Source organism: Rhipicephalus sanguineus, unplaced genomic scaffold (genome assembly GCF_013339695.2).
Source record: "Rhipicephalus sanguineus isolate Rsan-2018 unplaced genomic scaffold, BIME_Rsan_1.4 Seq4969, whole genome shotgun sequence".
Lineage (NCBI taxonomy): Eukaryota > Metazoa > Arthropoda > Arachnida > Ixodida > Ixodidae > Rhipicephalus > Rhipicephalus sanguineus.
Window position 1 is genome coordinate 39,902 of NW_023615374.1, and position 2,297 is coordinate 42,198.

The following is a 2,297-nucleotide window of genomic DNA, read 5'->3' on the forward strand; positions in this document are numbered from 1 at the left end:
GATGACAGCGATGGAAAAGAAGCCGGCTCTGAGTAACTACCGAAAGGAAAAAACGAAATAAGGAGGGAAAGGTTTTATGATAATTCAAGGGGAAGCGCTTTACTGTTTGAAGCAAGGTCGGGCTGCCTGAGAACGCGTAGTTATAAAGCGAGATTCAGTAACGAAGAAGAACTATGTACATGCTGCGGGGGAACTAAGGAAACGATGGAACATGTACTGATTGAATGTGGCGATATTCACCCAGGTATACGTGTGGGCACGAGTCTACATGAAGCCTTGGGTTTTAGGGACAACAATGGAAAGCTGAACACGCCCGCGATAGAAATAAGTAAGAGACGGTTAGAGTATTGGTGGCAGAAAAGTAGAGATAAAGTACAAAAATAAATAATTGGGGGAAAAAAGGTTATTCTGCCTTAAGAGGCAGAGAGATGGACTGTGAATTTATATTTTTTGTTATAATAACATAGATTTAATCAATGTAGATAAGGCATTAGGACAACATGAAACAAGGAAGTTTTTTTTTTTTTTTTTTTTTTTAATCCTTCGAGCCTGGTGGCAGACATGTCACCGCCCCGTTATAAAGGGGACGCTCATAGCATCCATCCATCCATCCGAGGCCAATAAGCGAAGGATAGCAACATGGAGGAAGGAAAAACTAAGGAGAGGCCCTGTCGTATCCCAATGCATTGCGAAAAGTGTGGCGTAAGTGACGTCAGATTTATGGGGCAAACAAACCGGTATATGGGGCAAACAAAACAGCAGACGCTCCGCGGCGTGCTCTCCACGGTGGTTCACTTCTGCTGCGTAAACTTAGAGCGTATAGGGTGTATGCACGACCGGCATCGACAGCGACATGCAGGCAAGTCTCGCTGTGCACTCTGGGTAATCCGCCATTTTGAAGCAATAACAAGCAGACGAGCAAAGCAGCGTGTATGACCAGTCGGCAGTCGATAGCTGTCATGGTTTACTGCGCCGTTGTAGGCTGCAAAAGCCGTACGTACACCAAAGCCGAGAAAGAGAAGGCTAAGCAGAACAGTCAGAACCTCAGCAACTTTCGCTTTTTCAAGATTCCAAAGGTGCGGGTTCATGAATGCGGCAAGACGAGGCAGCTGTCGCGAGTGGATCGCCCGCCTCAACAGGAAGGGTGTCGCCGATAATCCGCAGAAGTACAAAGTGTGTTGCCGACACTTTTTATCAGGTATGCAAGTCTCGCACCTACGTTACCTATTTTAAAGCGCTGCCCGTTCCTGTCATTGTAAAAGTGTTATTTTGGGCACCGCGGATGCAGGCATTGCTTTGAGCAGAGCGTTGGTGTACTCTGTTTCGCAGGGCCACAGTCTCCAGTGGGTGCTGCTGGCTCTGCAAGGGCTTTTCGGCTCACGAGCTGCACTGGCATCGGCACCTAATCGTCGTTTTTTCATCGTCGACGACGCGAAATCCATTTCAGCGATACTAGGCCTCACATCCAATTTCCTGATGTGCGTCGGCAGCCACGAGTTGGCGCTGTCCGTGCACGAACGCTCCTGCCGCACGCGCACGCCGTACTCTACGTAAAAAAAGCAGTGCCGCGACATGGGGGCACGCATCGCCGTTCCCGGCCATGCACGTATACAGTGCGCGGCAACGACTTCACCGTCGCACTTGCACAGGGCCCATGAATCCACAGGTGGCCTGTTGAGGCTCTGCGAGTGGTTGACCTGAGCAAAAGGATAACATTGTATTCCGCTAGAAGAATAAAACACTTTAACGTACCTTTGTTTTGAGAATCACGGAGTCTGAGGAAACTTCCTTAACCGATGGCTCGCGCATCCAACCGCTGGTCACAAAATTGTGGCCTTCTAATCCTTTTTAAGCCTTTAGTTGCTGGCGGATAAGGAAGCATGGTCCTCAAAACAAGGAACTCGCTTATGTCTGCGGCGTCGATTCGCGGCCACAGGTTGACGTCTCTTACTCAGTCGCTTTCCCGAAGCTCAAAGGGGTCCACAACACACAGGGTAACTTTCTCACTGTAGCGCGCCTGGTCTTTGACGCACAGCGTCGCTGCATAATCCGTTTGATCATGCGTCATTTTGCCGCAAAACAATGTTGCGTTCTTGCACAGAGATGCCAAACCGCACGCCCGGAGACCGACTGCGACCACACATCGACGACCAGTCCACAAACGTTGCCTGCTTTCCTGCTTTGGTCTGCTTGTTATTGCTTCAAAATGGCGGATTACCCAGAGTGCACAGCGAGACTTGCCTGCATGTCGCTGTCGATGCCTGTCGTGCATACACCCTATTGTGCGGTTCGCACGC

General features: G+C 49.7%; 1 protein-coding gene across 1 annotated transcript; it reads right to left on the minus strand.

The window, feature by feature from the left end:
- Positions 1-1,192: 1,192 nt before the first annotated feature.
- LOC125756701 (uncharacterized) lies at positions 1,193-1,864 on the minus strand. The gene is made up of 2 exons (XM_049411606.1): positions 1,753-1,864; positions 1,193-1,697 (listed from the first exon to the last, which is right to left on the minus strand). Exons 1-2 carry the CDS (start codon positions 1,807-1,809, stop codon positions 1,251-1,253), a joined length of 504 nt encoding a protein of 167 aa, XP_049267563.1. The 5' UTR covers positions 1,810-1,864; the 3' UTR covers positions 1,193-1,250.
- Positions 1,865-2,297: the final 433 nt, after the last annotated feature.

Bases quoted from the DNA above. Each gene is read 5' to 3' on its own strand.
- LOC125756701 (XM_049411606.1), bottom strand. From the start codon at position 1,809: ATGCGCGAGCCATCGGTTAAGGAAGTTTCCTCAGACTCCGTGATTCTC. The intron at 1,698-1,752 runs GTACGTTAAAGT...CCTTTTGCTCAG, and splicing joins CCGTGATTCTCAAAACAAAG to GTCAACCACTCGCAGAGCCT.